This window comes from Motacilla alba, chromosome 2 (genome assembly GCF_015832195.1).
Source record: "Motacilla alba alba isolate MOTALB_02 chromosome 2, Motacilla_alba_V1.0_pri, whole genome shotgun sequence".
NCBI lineage: Eukaryota > Metazoa > Chordata > Aves > Passeriformes > Motacillidae > Motacilla > Motacilla alba.
The window spans coordinates 78,105,398-78,121,098 of NC_052017.1; the positions used below are offsets into that span (position 1 = coordinate 78,105,398).

Sequence of the window (15,701 nt, forward strand, 5' to 3'; positions counted from 1 at the left end):
AAAAGGAATCAAATCCAGTTTTTCCTGTGAAAACATGCTGCAAACATTAAAATAAAGTTTAAAAAAAATCATATGCTGTTTTCTTAGAAAGAGCTACCAACGTTTTTCAAAGCTGAATTTGTTAAATAGGACTCATTCTTTGGAAAAGTAGGGAGATTACTCAGCCCTCAGTGACCGTAGCAGCAGTTGCTGTCAGTTTAAGCAGAAAATGTTCTGTAGTGGTACAAAGTACTCAGAAAGCTCTAGGTTATTAAGTAAACAAGCCAAGTCAGACATGGACAGGCACAGACAGTGAGGTCCAGCGCATGACCCTGTTGCCAGCAGCTCCTGGTAGTCTGGAGCCAGACTAATGCTCGCTATCTCTCTCTCTTGCCCTAGAATAACCCCAGCAATAAACTGGTGAACACCAACAGCACCGTCACAGCGACACATATCAAGAAGTTCACTTTTGTTTGCATGGCGTTATCCTTAACGGTAAGAAACCTTTGTTCAGCTCAGTGGTTTTCATCTCAACCAGAAAATTGTCTCTTCTACCTAATGCTAAAAGCACTAGCAGTTTCAGAAAGGTGAGTTGTCTTGTCTTGTGAAGCTGTGTTGCTTTTATCTGGAGAAGGGAGTGTGATCATAGTATTGGAGTAACAAGAAAATCATCTGTCATTAGCTCAGGCTACATATCTAAAAGGTTGGAGTTACTCCATTTTATTTTCACTACTTTTCATTTCAAATCAGCCTCTCTTGCAAAAAGATATCAGAGACCTGCTTTGCTTTTCATGTCTTTTTGTTTCTTTTTTAAAATGAAAAAAACTTCATGTAGCCAATGTATCAGGAAGACAAAAGAATGCGTTTGTGTCACATGCAATGGGATGGCAGCCTGTCCCTGAGCATTTTTCATTTACTGTGAATGGTGAGAAACGCAGCATGGAATGACCCTGCAGTCTCCCTGCTGCCTCTCCTGGCACTGGCTTTTCATGTGGGGGTACTTTGATGCACATTTGTTCTGTTTGCTCTCAAAATGAACTAGAAAGGGCAATCTCAGAGATGGTACCGACACTGAGTAAAGGGTTTAAATCTGTGTCATTTCATGGGGGTGATTTTTGGGGAGAAATTTTGCTGAGCCTGCCATGTTTCAAAATGACCAATTTGCACACATAAATACAGTGCATTTTCCCCAAGAACACTGTTTCTGCAGTCTTCTTAGCAACAAACAGCTAGTTGTGGAAGAAAACTGCAGCTGGTGGCAATCATAGCAAATAATGGAGCAGATGACCAGGGTAAATCCAATGTTTTTGTATTAAAGGATGGATTTATATTAGTGCTTAGGACCAGGACATCATCTCAACACATTACCCACACTAGAAGAACAAAAGAAAAGGAGAACCTAGAAAATAAGTTTTTCATAGAAGAAGTCCTTCATTGTGCTAGAAAAGTACTTGGGAAATCTGGCGATTGTTTTAGGATACAATGCTTAAAGTCCTACAATTGAATCTACTCATACCCCAGACAGGTTTGCTGTTTACCCTCAGCATGGCATACTTTCCGTGGGGTACCTGGCTGCTTTGGAACTTTCTTCTCCCTACATTCACAAATTTACTATTGAGTGTGGGAGTGCTGACAGAATTTCTCTCTCCCCTTCATTTTAGTGTAGAACCTTTATGTCTGAGTTGCAAATGGCTTATGCATGAAGAAAAACTAATTTAGGTCAAAGGAAATGTTACAGCACACAAGCCAGAAGTATTTGTAACCATCTCCACCCCACCTGAGAATGTGGGATACAGAGCTCTGTGTTATTTAACAGTTTAAAATCAAGCAGTTCAATCCATCCATAGCTGAATTACATTTCTTCTGCTCTTTGTTTCCTTTACTTTTTCCCTAAACAGCTACAACTGGCCACCCTCAAAGACAGAATTGTATGAACCAATGTGGCATCTCCTCTGTCTTTTAATTTCCTTAAGCTTGACCTCTTTCCATGTGGCTTAGAGACCAACAGCTCTTGCTCTAACTTGTATTTCCTACAGCAGGAAACAAACATATGCCTCCACTGAATTAGCCATTGTCTGGAGACTTTCATGAGACCCTAGCTCTCATTATCTGCCATCACATGCCTTGACGTTTTCTTTTGTGTCCTGTTCCAGACCAAAGTTATGTTCTCTACATAACTCTAGTTGGCTCTCTAGTTGGAGCCTCCCTCAGTCTGTCTGTGTTATTACAGACCCACAAAGGGGAAAGCTTTCCTTGTTCTAAATTGTTCTGAGAATAATCTTTCAATCACAGAGTTTTCTCTGAACTGGCTGTATTCTTAATCCCCCATGATATTTTTCAGGTTACTCTGGTTCTGATAGATTGTAGGCTTTTCACATTACCATCACTACCGTTTTCAGACTAATTTTCAATCACCTCAGTTACCTTTTATTTTGTGGCTTCCTGGGATTTTGTATCCAAAAGTTTTCATTTTACTTTCAAGGGCAGTTCTTTCATGAGCTCATCATGAGAGATCTGCCCGCAGTGAAATTCCAGAAACACTTTTGAGGTCCATAGCTTTTCCTGTCCCATTTCTATTTTTGCCTGCTAGTGACAGATTCTTAGGATTGCTTGTCAACAGAGAGAGCAAAAAAAAAAAAAATAGACACAAGCTCTAAAGATTCAGTTGTATTCAAAGGCATAAGCCTGCAAATGCTTCAGCAGATGTTGGGATGACTCATGTTAATGTCTGCCACAGGCTCTAAGGAAGTAGACTTCCAATTTGCCTCTGTTGTGGCCAGGTGAGCTCCCATGGCCATTGGTGATAGCTGTGTTTTAATTCAGGGGCTCTACTTCAACAAATGCCAGTCAGACTAGCGGCATCACCATTGGTACCACCTTGTTCTTTCAGGTCAGAGGGAAGGGCTCCCAGACTGATAAGACAAAATAAATCCAGTAGTCAGACATGTCATGTAAAGGTATTTTCCCATGTATGATCTGTAGAAAGATTCCAGAAGATATAAAGATAAAGGAAGTCCATTAACCACTCGAAAAAATAACAGTGAAGCAGCAGCCCTGCAGGGGGGAAGTACCTTCCCTATGTAAAACCTTTGGAAACTTCCAATCATCAAAGATATACTATTTCAATAGAACTGGAAAAAAATGTCCTACCTCCTTCCACAGACCAGTCATGTCTGCACAAGAAGTACTGCAGTCCTATACTGCATCAGAAACACCTTGTCACTGTTGTTGGTAGTGACAGTATTAGGTCAGAGTAGAAAAAAAGGCATAGTTTTGTTAAGAAACATAACTTCATGGTTTGTTTAAATCCTCATGGTATCTAAAAGGCTACACCTGAGCCTTTCCAGGCTAACTTTGCAACATGCACATGTGTTCTGTGAAGGAACATCATAAGTGCTGTCTCATGGCTTTGAAGGTAGGGTTTGAAGTTAGGGTATTAAAGCTGCTTCTTAAAAAAGTGGGAATTAGTTGTATTGCTCAGTGAAAAATGTGTAGACAAGCTGTTTTATTTAAAGGCTTTAAGTAGAAGCCATTAAACTCCTGATAGGTAAGACAGCTGTTGTGATTAGTCACGTTGATGTGGTTTTTGTTGTAAGTGGGGATTCCTTCCAAAGCCATGTTTTGTGACTGTGCAACTGAGTGTGAAATCTGTGTAGCAGCGGGATGGGACTCAGCTGTAGAATTTTTTCCATACAAATAAAGGATCATTCTAATTTTAAAAAGTAAGTCATCCTTGGTAATTTACATGCAGTTTAAAGGGTGTCCATAATGCTGTTTGCCATTATCTGTTACTTCAATGCCATTAGGTGCTTCGGGAAAAAATGCTTCTTCCATATATAAGCAGAGATACTGCTCCAAATGCCAGTGCTGCTGCCATTGCAGATCAGGCTGTTGAAGAACTAAACATTTTGGTTCAATGCTGTTTAGATGGCCCTGCTGATCAGCCCTGAGGTTGCTGCACATTTGTAAACTAAGGGAAGACACAGACTTAAGAGAAAAGTGGTACATCTGTAGCTCACATCCCTTTGGTTGTGGGATGTGTCAGCCTCAGTACACTGCAGAAATCAAAATAATTTGTCTGGGTGCTAATTTACTGTATTTCTCCACTGCAGCAAAGGTTTGCTGTCAGGGGAGAGCACTTCCTCACATATGAGCTGTGCATAGAGGGGCAGGCTCTGTGAGGAGCAAACTACTGAAAGGAACCCTGCCATACACAGGGGAATAATAGCAAACAGGCTGTGCTTTAGCAAGGGGTTTTCTTAGAATACTGATAGTGTCTCTGAGTTTGGATACCACAGTGAAAAATTTAGGGATTTTTCCAAGGCAGCCTGTGATGGGGCACAGATACTGCCAAATTACCTTTCTCTCTCTCTTTTTTTTCCCCCCATTTTCTTCCCATTTCTCAGCTGAGCTCTTTTTTTAAGTCTTCTGTGATGACACAGAAGTTGCAGTCAGTTAAGATCCTTTTCCCTGGCTAATGTTAGCTGCTGGCAGCCACGTGATTAGTGGTTGGTCATCTGCCTCCGAACTGCAAGGCTTTCCAGGCTGATTTGACATCAGTTGTTAGTGCTGCTGTACAAAAGTAAGAGAGGCCTCCTTTGTGAGGACTGCAGCCTCGCTTGTGTGGCCACAGCCATGCCCTCTCACATGTCCGCGTGTGAGGCCGTGTGCCCTGGGCTCAGAGGCAGCCATCGATTGTGCAGGCAGCACTGGGAAAGTGGGACAGTCAGCTCGCTCAGGGGACTGGCAGTAGTGGCATTCACGTCTCAGAATCATGCTGGAAGGCAAGTCATGTCTTCGTTAATGCGAGGTCTGAGCACCCTCCTTTAAGTAGCTGCCGCTGGGGTAAAAGCACAGCCAGCTCAGCGTGGCTGGCAGCAGGTCCCTGCATGGGGATCCTACAGGGTGCTGGTCAGAGCAAACAGCTTCTCAGAGAGCACTGTGAAAGCTCCCTAGCTCACTGGCCCTGGAAGTGACCCTGAATAGTCTGCACTTACTTGTTCATTTACAGCAGGGAAGGAGCAATCAGTTCTTACAGAAGTAGTTCAAGAACTGCAATTTGGTTCAGCTTTGTCTCCCAGCAGCCTCAGCTGGGACAGGCTACAGTGTTTTTTGGGATACAGTTCCAAACACCAGCTCCTGTTGCTACATGGTTCATGTTAGCTGAAGTGTTAGCAAGCCACATGGCCAGTTATCTTCATATTCTCTAGTGTTCTGTGGATTACTACAGATTTTCCCTTCCCAATAAGACAGGCTCAAGGTGCCAGGGTGACATGCTGTGTGCACCACACCATGTTCATCCATCTGTCACCAAGCTAATGTACAGCAGGGGAGCTGCACAGTACCTCTAAGTTTTAACGTGTTCTATTGGAAACAGCTTGAAGCTCTTTCCAGCTATTTAAAAGGAATTTCAATCCCGCTTCGCTTTTTTTTAAATGAACATATGGTTATGGACAATTGGGGAAGGTAGCAGTTTTCATGAATAAACAGACTGATTAAGGGAAGAAGCTAATTGTATAGCATACTGTTTTATATTTAATTAGTAAACACTGCTTAAGAAACAAAATCCACATGTTCTGTTTTGCCCTGTGGTTTTTCATTCCTTTCTATTCCAAAAGAATAAAGATAAAAGATAGAGTGAAGAGAAAGTGTTCACATTTACACTCGTATGTATGTGTGTGATTTATGCAATATTTATAAATTTCATATTTATTTATTACAAACATGCTAGTGAAAACTTTAAGCAATAAAGAAAAATAACTATCACCATTAAGTTTCAACAAAAGTGAAGGTTCAGGCACTTAATCTGAACAGATTAATGTGCATTGTGTTGTGGTAACCAAATTCAAATTCCAGGTCACCTGCATTAGATTTAAATCTCAGTGAAAGTTTAAATGTAATTTACTTAGGAGCAGACAGCTGGTCAGTTTACTGGCTTATATGCTTAACCCTGAGAGTTGAGTGTGTGTGTGTGTCAATGCATGTCAAAATGTCACCTACTTTACAGTCAGGGTTGGTTTATTGACTCCTCAATTATGTTGTTCATAATTGAGGAGTATAATGATAACTTTAAAATAACTTTCTAATACTAGCAAAAATTATTTCCATTTTATTTGTTAGGTAATCTCCTAGATTCTATAAATAAAAAGCTAGATTATTTTTTTTGTAAATAGAGTGTAGTATTTGGATTCATAACTTGTTCTTTTGACAGAGGATTAAAAATTACTGATTTCTAAGGACTCATGCTGATGAGCAAATGTAGTTTGAGGAGTTACTACTGGCAAGTGTCGTTTCTTTCATTTGCTGGCAGTTATCAGTCCCTCAGGAAGAGCAGCACACAGACATTTTGTCAGGTCTCCAGTGATTATATCTTGTAGCACAGCAGCATAAACTACCGTCACTTGGCAGTTATATTCATCTCATAGATTAATATATAATGTATGTACCTGATAAGCCTGTCATCATAATCAGTATCATTCTAAGTGAGGGGGTTTATATCATATTATATTATAACCATCAGAAGGTTTAAGTTGCAGCATTTAACCTGTTTGCTTGTGTATCTTTTATTTCCCCCCTACCATGAGCAAAAAAAGAGGGACAGATGCTGGGAACCATAGACTTGCAAGATTCAATAGAGGGACACCATCTCCATCTGAAAACAGCAGGGTGAGGTCCAGAGTCACAGGGTTTCTCTTGCTGGATCCCTGTGATGGGATCAGTTTCAGCTTGAAGAGGGGAGGAGGAAAGTTTTTGTTCCATTTGACAAGAGTTTACTGCAAGCCATCCCATCATTTTCCTAATTCTCAGTCATCATCTGCTTGGTTATGTTCTGACAATAATCATCAAGCACCTAGGAGATAAGAAAACCATGATCAAGAACAAGGAAGCCAGTGTAACAGGGAAAATTCCCATATGAAAAAATGAGAAGCACAGAAGACAAGACTCAGTAGTTGCTGCTTCCTGCTTAATTCTGTTAGAGCAAGAGTCAAACACTGTGGAAGAGTAGCAGCTGTGTTTTCTCCAGGCTGAAGAGCCTTGTCTGTTTAAAAGACAACTTGAGATGCCAGAGCTTTTGCTCTCTGCTTGGGATTTGGTTATGCCAGTCTAGGAGCTGCCAAGTAGGTACTGGACTCTTCTGTCCAGTTTATCAGCAAGGCTCCACCAGCCAGTGAATTGTAGCACTGGCAGATAATACTGGAGTCAGAATGAATAAAGGGAGAATATTCATACCAATTCAGTGTATTATTGCAATAGCATTGCCTTATTGACTTATTCCCTGATGCTGTGCAAACACTCCATACTCAATAGTAGTTCAATTTCCAGTTAAACTCAGCAAATCATATTTCCCAGCCTTAAGTCTGGCAGCTGATTTTTCCTGTGAGGGACACCAAAGACTCTACAGTTTTCATAGGCCCATTTGCTCTCAAATATTCAGTCTGCAGTGTAATAAATATACCATTTCAAATCCCTTTCTGCACTTAAAAATAAGTTCATTTTCCACCTGATAAACTATCCTGTGTGAAGTTCTTACGTGCATTAGAGTGATGTATTTGATGTTTTTAACTATGCTGTCTGCTAAATAATAAAGAAAGCAGCTCTTGACAGAAGTTAAAGGAGAAAAGTTAAAGAATTCATTGCATCTCTGCAGCAAGCCTGACTGCTGGCCTAGTAGGTACCTTTAGTTTGCACTCAGGATAACAGGATTTAGGCTTGCATGTTGAAAAATGCCAAGGAACATGTTCCCATTTCACTGAAATCTTTTGAAGGTAGGAGTATCCATAGCATGAAATAACTGTATGGAGATCCCTGCAGTGCACAGCTCCCACTGGGTGCCAGGAGTCCCATGGCGTTTAGCCACCATGAATGCACTTCCTGAGCTGCAGTAGCTAGAGGAGTATCATACACTTCGCTTTCTTTCCAACTTAGGAGATGAGATACCTGGAAAGCCAAGAGACAGAAAATTGCATTCAGGGCCGACCTGAGATTAATTTTTAGATGCCTTGGGCAGCTTCACTGTAGCCAGGGGGTATGCAAAGGAGTGTTTTAAAATAAGAGTTTGCCACAAGCAGTACATGTGAACATGTTTTCACAAAAATGTGGATAGTGTTTTTCTCCTTTCCAAATGAAAATAAGGTCAGTTACCGTTACTCCTGTGAAATCTGTATTAGACTGTCAGGTAGCAAGAAAATGTAGGAATACCTGAATTTATCCCCTCGGCTGTGTGTATTTAAGCAAACAGGGGAGAAGGGTTCATTTGATGAAGTTTGGTAAGGATCAGCCTAGAGAGGAGCAAAGTGATTTGCAATTCTGACCCATGCAAGAAACTGTTGGGGCTTTTATTCCTTTATTCATGTTACACTCCCACAAGCCCTTTAGCCAAGTACCTGCTGCCTCATCCCCATGCTTTCAAGTGATTCAGATGCTGAAAAAGGGAGCAAGAAAAAAAAAAAAAAACTGTTTCTGTTTCCTTTTGACTAGTGCCATGTATTTCCTCAGTGTATTGAGAGGATGCTACCAGAAAAAAATCACCCAGAAATTGCAACTTGGATAGTTTTGGTAGCTATAAACATTCCAGGCTGCAAATACTGGTTCTTAGTTCACAAGCTAAAATCTGAACAATGTGGGGATTTCTGAGATCCTTAATTTCACCCTTCTTCTCTGTGTTTTACATCTTACCTGCATGCCATGCTAAAACCTCCTCAACTCCCCATCTCAACTCTTATGGAAATGACAGCAGGCATTCTGAAGATGGCCCACGAAGACCAAAGTCTGAATTCAGAAAAGGGGTGGTACTGGAGAGGTGTGTGGTGAAATATGAGCATATTTAATACTAAAGAGAGAGCTAAAGATGTAGTCTCTGTGCATTGATGGTGCAGAGCAGCAGCTGAATGAGTAGGTACAAAAGGAACTGAAGTTCACAAAGCCTCATTTTTTCACAAATTTTTGACTCATGACCCAGGGAATAGCATCATGGTCTGAAGATGACAAGCCATGTGTTTAAGTTATTTGGCATTTCAGATACTAATCATCTTCCCTGAAAATGGGGAATGCAATGTGGTGTCCAGTTAGAAACCTGATTGATCTGTTCTGTCTTGAGGATTTGGCTGCTGTAAGCATTTCTGCCTTACCAGAAGAAACAGCTGTGCCACACCATGAAAAAAAGGATCACGATGATTTCTTTCATGTGAACAAGGAAATCTGTGGATTTATCGGTGTTCATGCACCCAAAACATTGCACAAACTAAGTTACTTTGTAGAAATCACAAATTTTAATTCTGGAGCAGAAAATTTCTGATGCCAATAATGCTTTTCCATTTTTGAAATGCTTGTGTTTTGACAAAGCACAAATGTTTTTGGCACTGTGTTTTGTGGTGCTGTAGTTCCAGAAGGTCAGTTACCAACCGCTGCACTAGAATTTATAAATGGAAGGTTATGTAAGAGCCAACTCTCTTAAAGTAGCTTGTGTTACTTCATTAACTAGGGTGAGCTTTTGCTGTCTTTTAAGGTTCACCAAGGTTATATGATTTTTTTTTTTTTGGAGGGGGGACTTTTTTTTAGGAAGTCTGACTGCAGAATTTTAGAGTTTTAGTTATAATTGGTTTTTTTAGAGTCATCCCACAATGTCAAATTGCAGATTAATACTGCCAATCCTCATTCCCCTTCCACATAGTTTACAGCAGTCAGATTTTATAGTATATTGTCCAGTTCATCCAGGTTGAAGCAGTGGTGGATCCTTCCCTGTCTAAGGTCATGCTTACAGTTCTCCTGAACTGGAATCTTTCCTGAATATCTACTTTTCTGCTTGTGAGAATAATCAATTACCCCTGAAGACCTCAGAGTAGCTACTGCAGTGTATCTCCATTCCTGGTATTTGTTGCTTACTTTCAGGAAAACCTTTTTATAACAAAGAAGAGCTTAGTCATAGCTAACAACTCTTTAAGGAACAGTACAAACTGTATTTTTCTCAGAACTGAAGTCCTGTATAGTTTTATTTAGTCTTCTCTGTAGTTCTTCCTCCTGAGTTTAAAGATAAATGGAAGAAAATGAGACTAGCTGAGTTGGTCAGAGTGCTAACAATGCCAGGGTTGTGGGATCAATCCCTGTATGGGTCATTCACTTCAGCACTGGACTCAATGATCCTTGTGAGCCCCTGCCAACTAAGAATATTGTGTGATTCTATGAAATGTATTTAGGAACTATGTTTTGTTGCCACCATATCTACCTGTGACATTCTGTGTCAGAAGCTGGAGCCATTGCAGAGGACACTGGATTTGTGTTCATTTTTTCTTATCTTTTATTCTTTTATTGGCTGTCTTTGTTTTGCATCTCTGCATTGCTTTATTATCAAAGGTTACAACCCGGCTTTACTAAAGTCATGGCAAATTTGGACTGAGAGACAGTAAAATCCACAGGAATAAATGTCACAGCAAGAATCTGGTCATTCTCAGGGGACACAGCCCCAGCTGCTGACCATGCCGGTATTTGAAATTCCCTGGATGACAGAGTTCAGTGCCCTTATCTCTTGTGAGTATACAAAGAAAGAACATAAAAAGCACAGACAACTCTCCAAACTTCCCCAACTCTCTCAAATCTTATTTCACCAATGGTCTCATTATAGCCTTATTGTATTAAAAAGATCTCACAAGTCTTATCAAGAATATCCATACTTTAAAAAAGCAGCATTAGCTTTTAAGACTTAATCTGTTTTATTTTGACTTTACTGTTGTAGAACATATGAAGGTCAAGGACAAGCTTTTAGAATAATAAAAACTCATCTACTCATCCAGTGGAGCAATTTGTTTTGACTTACTTGATTTTGCCCATCTCTTAACTCCAAGGGTGTTTTTTTAATCTTCAGGCTGCTGGCACAAAAAATAACAATTGGAAAAGGGCATATTGACAAAGAATAACAATTGGAAAAGGGCATATTGGCAGAGAGTTGCTCAAGAAGCTTTTCACCTTTTCAAGGTCAGGTTTAGTTCCCATTTCAGTAAAAATTGTTTCAGACACAAATGGAAGCATTCCTGCCTTCACAGGAAGATGCTGGGCCACCAGAGGCAGACTTTATGAAATCCTCCCAAGGGCCTTGTCCTATCCATGGTACTGCATTGAGCCTTTGTCCTGGAACAAAGTTTCTTTGTTTGCTCCAGTGAGGTGGAGATTAATGTCTCCTTCATGATTGTTCAGGTTTCACACAAAGGGTCTGTTTTGCATGAGTGGCTGGAGCAGGCAGAAAAGGAAGTGTCAAAAATTGTCCCTGCAGCAATGTTTCTGCTCAAACTCCATGTTCACAGTAGGAAGAGCAGCAAGGGGTGCAGAAAACTTGGGACAGAAGAAAGTTACTAAGTTGGGAGATGGACAGTTTTCAAAAAGAGACCAGAAATCTGACATCTTTCGTTTATTGAGGCTTTTTAGAAGTGAAGTAAAATATACTTCTTTCAGTTAAAAAAATTAGGCAGCATAATTCATTGGGAAAATATAATGACTACCTTAAACAATTCAGTGACCCAACCCAGCCAGGAAAATACCATCTAAGTACTTTCAGCAGCAGCTGGGGAGAAAGCAGATGTGGCATTGTGTTAATGCTATCAGAGCATCAGTGAATTGTGCAGCTGCTGGAAATGCCTTTATTTCTAAAGAACATAGTGCTCTGTCACTCTGGAAAGCTGGGGAAGTCGGGGGGAAATTTAGATATGTATAAAACAATTATATCAGGAGGAGATATAAAGTTAGGGAGTGTTCCAACAAGCAGGCTCTGGTTCCCCTGCCACTTGACAAATTTTATGAAGACTGATTGCAGCTTTACACCCCCTGCACAGAACACAAAGTGCACAGAAATCTATACTGACTTGCATGTGCCTGAGGGATCATCATTGTCAGAGAATGTCCTTGTGATTCAAGTCATCAGCATTATCATAAATCAGTTTCAGATGTGACTGCAGTCTGACATTTTTACTGCTCACAGATCCAGGGCTTTTTGTTTCATGGGACCCCACCATTGTTCAGGTTGGAAAGGCCTCAGGAGTTCATCAGATCCAGCCTTTGTGCAGAGCAGTGTCTGCTGTGAAGTCAGAACAAGTTCCCTGGGGCTTTGGACAGTCTGTTCCTGAAAACTTTGCATTTCCCACTCCAGGACCCAATTTCTGACCTCTTCTGAGTTACATGGCACATGAAGACACATCATAATGTGTCTCAACAGAGCATTAGACTGCAGCAACCTTGACCCTGAGATTTGCTCCATTGGTTGGAGCATGCTGCCGATAACACTAAGGTTGTGGGATCAATCCCTGTGTGGGCCATTCACTGAAGAGTTGGACTTGATAATCCTTGTGGGTCCCTTACAGCTCAGAATATTCTGTGGTCCGTGACTTAAGGCCTCAGAGTCTCAAACAGTTCAGGATGATGAATATAGGTTGTTCACTGTGTATCAAAAATTCCTCAAAACTGCAGGTGTGGCTCTGCAAAGACTGCTGTCTGACAGGAGACAAAGCAAAGACAGCACGAGTCTGCAGGCTCATTCTGGCAAGGACCAGGACATGGTATGCAGCAAGCTTCTGCAGGCAGGCAGTGATGCTGGCCTCTAGCGTTGTGTGAAACCCAGTAATTACTCCACAGATTCCAAAAACTTTGTGATTGTTTATAGAACTGTGCTTCAAAAAAAGAAAATAAAACAACTACCAACCTAACTGAAAAAAAAAAAAAAACCTCTTAAGTCTTTAAAGACAACAAGGTTTTTACTTGATTATTTTCATGGTAAATTAGATACAATTTCCCATCAATAGGCAATAATGCTTTCGTGATAAAACCTAGACTTTATGATTTCCTGGCCCACAATAAAACACAAAAGCCCTTCTTCGTGTAAATCAATGAGTAGCTGCATTGCCTTCCTTCATAAGAACCCTATTGAATTCTTTCTGTATTTTCAACTACCTGAGAGGTACATGGTAGCTTCAGGAGGTATTAGGACTTTGTCTTCTGTGCCACACCTCCATTCAATACGGAAGCACACCCTAAGGGGAATCTGAATAGGGGAGTAACTATTAACTATTCTGTTTTTTCAGTACTAGTAAGCAGTTAACAGTTACAAACTGTTGTTACTTTTACTCTTCATAAAAAATACAGTAGTGCAGTTTCTTTTAACAATAAGATGATAGAGTAAGACTTTGACTGAAAAGCTCAGTATTCAGTAAAAGGTATTATGTAGTCATTTCAAGAACTAAATTTTCAAGGTAATGAAGGTATGGATTTGAAGTAGCCGTAAAAATGCTATTTAGAACTAACAAATAACTTTTTTTTTTTTCCAACATCTTACACAATAGATTATTGAACAAAGAAAAGAAATCCAGCATTTGACACAGATGCTAGTTAGAACAAAATATTATCTGGACTTCAAAAATGTATCTGTGAAGTCAGCTCATCTTGTGCGATACAAGCTCTGAAAGGAAACAGAATTATGGAAGTTCTGTTTATGTCAGAAAGAGGGAGACTATGGAGACATTTGGCAAATCAGGAGATCCAACCACATAAGAATCAGGCTACCTTTGATTTGTTTATTGCGCAGTTCAAAAGGCAGTTCATGTGATTTATATTCCTCCATAGTAGTAAAAGTTCTAAACTTAGCTGATACTATCCCAAAGACCCAAGGTGCAAACCAAAGCTCAGATGTATAATAATTTTCAAAGCAGGTTTTCTCTGCCGTCACTGGGCTCCATGTAGCATAAATGGTAAAAACAAATGAACAAGACATGGGTTAAATTAAGCTACAATCCTCAATACATACACAGAACAATATCTTTAGGGTAAAACACTTCACTTGGATAGCCATACTTCTGCAAATATATCAGGTCCAACAAATGATATGAAACATCTGCTGAGAGGTTTTTTGCAGGAGAAAAATAGGAACTGCATTTCATTACAGAATAACCTTTACCAGGTTAACCATCTTCTACAATAAAATCTGTTATTCCAGACTCATTCCAGGTTGGCATATGTCTAACCTATTTTTAAAAACATCCATTTTGGATTCCTTAATTTCTTTCTGAGGAACACAGAGCCATACCATGTCTCTGTCATCTGCCAGTGTTTCTTCTTACTGAAGACTGCACGAAGTCTAGAAAAGTTGTACTGTTGTTCATAGCTCACTGGGATACTATTTTGTGCTTTATATTTATCAATGAATGTCTCAAAAAATAGGCAATTTTCTACAAGTGCTGAAAAGCAAATCATCTGGCACCCTGCAGCTTGCTATACACATGACAATAGCCTTTGTTAGCATAATGTATTATAATGCATTATGTAGTGAGTCTCTGAGGTTTAGTAATCCCTGTCAGCAACCAGAATAAACGGAAATAGCTTCCAGGAGATGCAAGGCCTATGAAAAGACTGTTATTTATCAAGAACTAGAAGCATTCAGACTCACACATGCAGCCTTTGAAACAAAATCTCATGCACAATCTTTCATCACAATCGATTGTGCAAGTCAAATGCTATAATTGTACTTAAGAGAATAAAGAGAAATTGAACTGAACACTAGCAGTTCTGTACTTTCCCTATTGAAAAAAAAAAGATTTGGTGCATTCTCTTTTCCTTGGTGGCAGCAGAAGTTTTTAATTTTGACTTTTGAATATGCTTAGACATGGAATTTGTTAGCTGAAGATAGCTAGGTTCCACATAAAACTTAGGCATACCTCCTTGAGGGCAATGTCTAAGCCATAAGTGAGAGTATTTTCTATTTTAATGCACAACTGTATTGAAAAAATAATCACTAATATTAGGTAAGACAGCATAACCTGCATGGGATGGAGGTGCACCAGGATTACTAAACTCCTGAAGTCATAAGTCCCATGCAGACTGGGAAAGGCATCTCTTACACTAGACTTGCTCTGCTTTTTATGCCCTTCCCCTCGGCATCTCCCAGTGACCTTTAGCAGAGAGATAGTACTAATCTAGCTGGAGCTTTGATGTGAGCTAGTACAGCTGCACTAGTTTCCTTATGGTGCTGTGAGTGGTTGACATATTTAGTCAAGTTTTTCAAATGTTACTAGTATAGAATGATTGAGGGCAAAATAGCAAAACTCAGATCAATTGAAATTACTAAAACATCTTCAGAAATGCTTAGGTAACTGTTGTTGATACTATAATTGATAATACATACTACTGTCTTTATGCAGAACTGCTTATTCTCTGTAACATTCCTTTTTGCTATTTACACCTTCGTTTCTTCCTGTATTTTTAAAGTACTCATCACTGGTCAGTTGAAGTTCCAGTTAAATGATCAAAGTCTTTAACAAAACTATCCTTTAATATCATGCTGCACTCATACCATAAGGCATCAGAAAATCAAATAAGCTCTGTTGCTATAATTCTACAAGAAAATTCCTTACTCCCAAAACACTGAAATGCTTTGGCCTCAGCAGAGTTGCCTGGTACAACACTCAACAGCCAACTGCAATTGCAGCCTGAAGCTGCAGTGCCACTCTGCATGCACATTGCTTGTCTCTGCAGAAGCTTTCACTGTTTAGTCTTCATCTCTTGATTAGATTAAATGAAGGTAGAGCTGTAACCCTAACCCAGCCATTTATTCTATATTTAACCTTGCAGACGTGCATAGAAATGCAAGTAGGGGGAGAAAACAGTGTTAAATTAGGAGAAAGATAGGAAACATCCTATTGGTAAATGTACTTCCTAAAATGTTTCCTGGTCTGAGTCACAGGAAGTTAGCA

At 39.9% G+C, this 15,701-nt stretch overlaps 1 protein-coding gene across 1 annotated transcript in view; it reads left to right on the forward strand.

Annotated features, from left to right (window-relative positions):
- Positions 1-15,701, forward strand: part of ANKH (ANKH inorganic pyrophosphate transport regulator) — a 103,257-nt gene that overhangs the window by 74,875 nt on the left and 12,681 nt on the right. Inside the window, exon 8 of the mRNA XM_038130093.1 lies at positions 379-474. Coding sequence (XP_037986021.1) covers positions 379-474 — 96 coding nt within the window. The remainder of the gene's footprint in view (positions 1-378; positions 475-15,701) is intronic.